Source organism: Etheostoma cragini, unplaced genomic scaffold (genome assembly GCF_013103735.1).
Source record: "Etheostoma cragini isolate CJK2018 unplaced genomic scaffold, CSU_Ecrag_1.0 ScbMSFa_4049, whole genome shotgun sequence".
Taxonomy (NCBI): Eukaryota; Metazoa; Chordata; class Actinopteri; order Perciformes; family Percidae; genus Etheostoma; species Etheostoma cragini.
In genome coordinates this window covers 1-2,714 of record NW_023268380.1, presented here as the reverse complement: position 1 = coordinate 2,714, position 2,714 = coordinate 1, and the positions used below count along the sequence as shown (strand labels likewise).

Below are 2,714 nucleotides of genomic sequence, written 5' to 3'. Positions count from 1 at the left end.
AGGGCAACATGAAGACAACATGAGGGCAACATGAGGGCAACATGAGGGCAACATGAGGGCAACATGAAGACAACATGAGGACATGAGGGTTAAAAAACAACCTGTAAAGTTGTATTAATCTAATATTAATCTCCAGAAACATATTAAGACGAGTTCTAATAATTGATGATTGTGTCTCTTACCTTCGGCTGCAGCAGAGACGGAGACACGACTGACAGCTGACTCAGCTCAGCAGAAACACCCAGAGTGTGTGTGTGTTAATAACGGCTGTTTTTAACTGGGTTGTGTGTGTGTGTGTGTGTGTGTGTGTGTGTGTTAATAACGGCTGTTTTTAACTGGGTTGTGTGTGTGTGTGTGTGTGTTAATAACGTCAGTTTTTAACTAGGTTGTGTGTGTCGCTCTGCAGAGTGACACACACACTGAAGCCTGGCATTATGGGAAACACAGGTCACCGTCACACTGTTAATACCAGGCTGTAAGAAACAAAAACATACACACAGAGAGACACACACACACACACACACGCACGCACAGATGTGCGCTCTCTCTGTCGCCTGCAGACACACACACGTCTTATTATCTTCAGATAATAGCAGGTATGTGTCAGTGTGTGTGTGTGTCAGTGTGTGTGTCACTGTGTTTGTGTGTGTGTGTCAGTGTGTGTCACTGTGTTTGTGTGTGTGTGTGTGTCTCAGTTTGTGCGTATTCGTGACAGCATTGTTCCACACACACCCAAACAGCTGATTACCTGAGACGAGCGACAGCTTCGGATTAAAGGGACTTAACTTTAAGTCAGGTGACATGAGCCGGGATGTCTCACTGTTGTCCTCTTCATCTGGACATTAATATAACAATGGAGGACATTATTATAATGCCACATACACACACACACACACACACACACACAAAGACACAAAGACAAACACAGCGGAAGACACAAAGACCTTTTCAATGTTTGTCACTTTTTTTGACGTTTACACTACGTAACACTAACTTATTAACTTTAGTTTTACATTATTTTTGGAATTTATGGTCAATAAAGCTCATTTATAGGAAAGTATACCTAATGTTTGAGTTAGAAAAGCAGAAATTAGGAATTATTGAGACTAAAACTAAAGGAATGGATGTTTATGGACAACATGAGGACAACATGAAGACACTGTGAGGACAACATGAAGACAACATGAGGACAACATGAGAGCAACATGAAGACAACATGAAGACAACATGAGGACAACATGAGGACAACATGAAGACACTGTGACGACAACATGAAGACACCATGAGGACAACATGGAGACACCATGAGGACAACATGGAGACACCATGAGGACAACATGAGGACAACATGAGGACACCATGAGAACAACATGGGGACACCATGAGGGTTAAAGTCTCCTTAATATAGATTGATACACATTAGCACGCTTTGTAACAGCGGATCGTTGATTGATGTTTCACGGCAAAAGTGAGAGAAAAAAAAAAAAGTGACAAATGTAACTACGGCTCTATGAAACAGAGCCAGTGCTTAACACTGAATGTGCAGTATATGTATTAGAGCCCGACTGATAAACGATTACCAGCGAGTCAGAGACAAGTCACAGTCCAAATACCAGCGAGTCCGAGACAAGTCACAGTCCAAATACCAGCGAGTCCGAGACAAGTCAATGTCCAAATACCAGTGAGTCAGAGACAAGTCACAGTCCAAAAACCAGTGAGTCAGACACAAGACTGAGTCCAAATACTTGTGAGTTAGAGACAAGTCTGAGTCCAAATACCGGCGAGTCCGAGACAAGTCAGAGTCCAAATACCAGTGAGTCCGAGACAAGTCAGAGTCCAAATAAAAGTGAGTCCAAGATGAGACAGAGTCCAAACACCAGTGAGTCCGAGACAAGACTAAGTCCAAATACTAGCGGGTCTCAGAAGAGACTGAGTCCAAATAGCAACGAGTCCGAGACAAATCAGAGTCTGAATACCAGCAAATCCGAGACAAGTCTGAGACCAAATACCAGAGAGTCAGAGACAAGACCGAGACCATAGAAAAATGGTCCAAGACCAGACCGGAGTACTACAGCCCTGCTCTGTACTAAGGTGTATATAACAATAAACTTGAACATTGAACTTGAACACATTGGTCCTTTTGTCGTCCAGGTTCGACTTGGATGAACATCCTGAAGGGTCTGCTGGAGGTGGTAGGGGGGGTGATAGCCGGACTAATCCTGGGTCTGTTACTGTGCTGTGTCCCCGGCAAAGACCAGGTGAGGACGGTGCTTGCTCTACCAACTGAGCTACCCGGGCGTCATGTTTCATACCGTCTTAAATGTACATGTTATGAAACTGTTGGACCGTTGTGTGCAGGGGGACCTAGTGTTGAAGAGGACTCTCATGCTGTTGGGTCTGTCCATATTCTCGGTGTTCTTCAGTCACGTTATTGGTTTTGCTGGAGCCGGCGGTCTCTCTGTGCTGGTCCTCGCCTTCCTGGCTGCTCTGGGCTGGAAGACCAACAAGGTAACACACTTCTGAACCACGTTAACCCTCGTGTTGTCTTCCCGTCAACAATGAACTTGTCCTTCAGGGTCAAAATTCAAAATGAACTTTTATTGAAAAACCAGAATCCTACTGTCCCAGGACAGTCATGGGAGTCACAGGACAGTGTCCTACTGTCCCAGGACAGTCAATGTAGTCACAGGACAGTGTCCTACCATCCCGGGACA

At 44.7% G+C, this 2,714-nt stretch overlaps 1 protein-coding gene across 1 annotated transcript; it reads left to right on the top strand.

The window, feature by feature from the left end:
• Positions 1–2,134: 2,134 nt before the first annotated feature.
• LOC117941027 (sodium/hydrogen exchanger 9B2-like) lies at positions 2,135–2,508 on the top strand (the record flags this gene model as incomplete). The annotated part of the gene is made up of 2 exons (XM_034866133.1): positions 2,135–2,258; positions 2,359–2,508. Coding segments are annotated over exons 1-2 (246 nt in total), but the record flags the coding sequence as incomplete, so codon positions are not given.
• Positions 2,509–2,714: the final 206 nt, after the last annotated feature.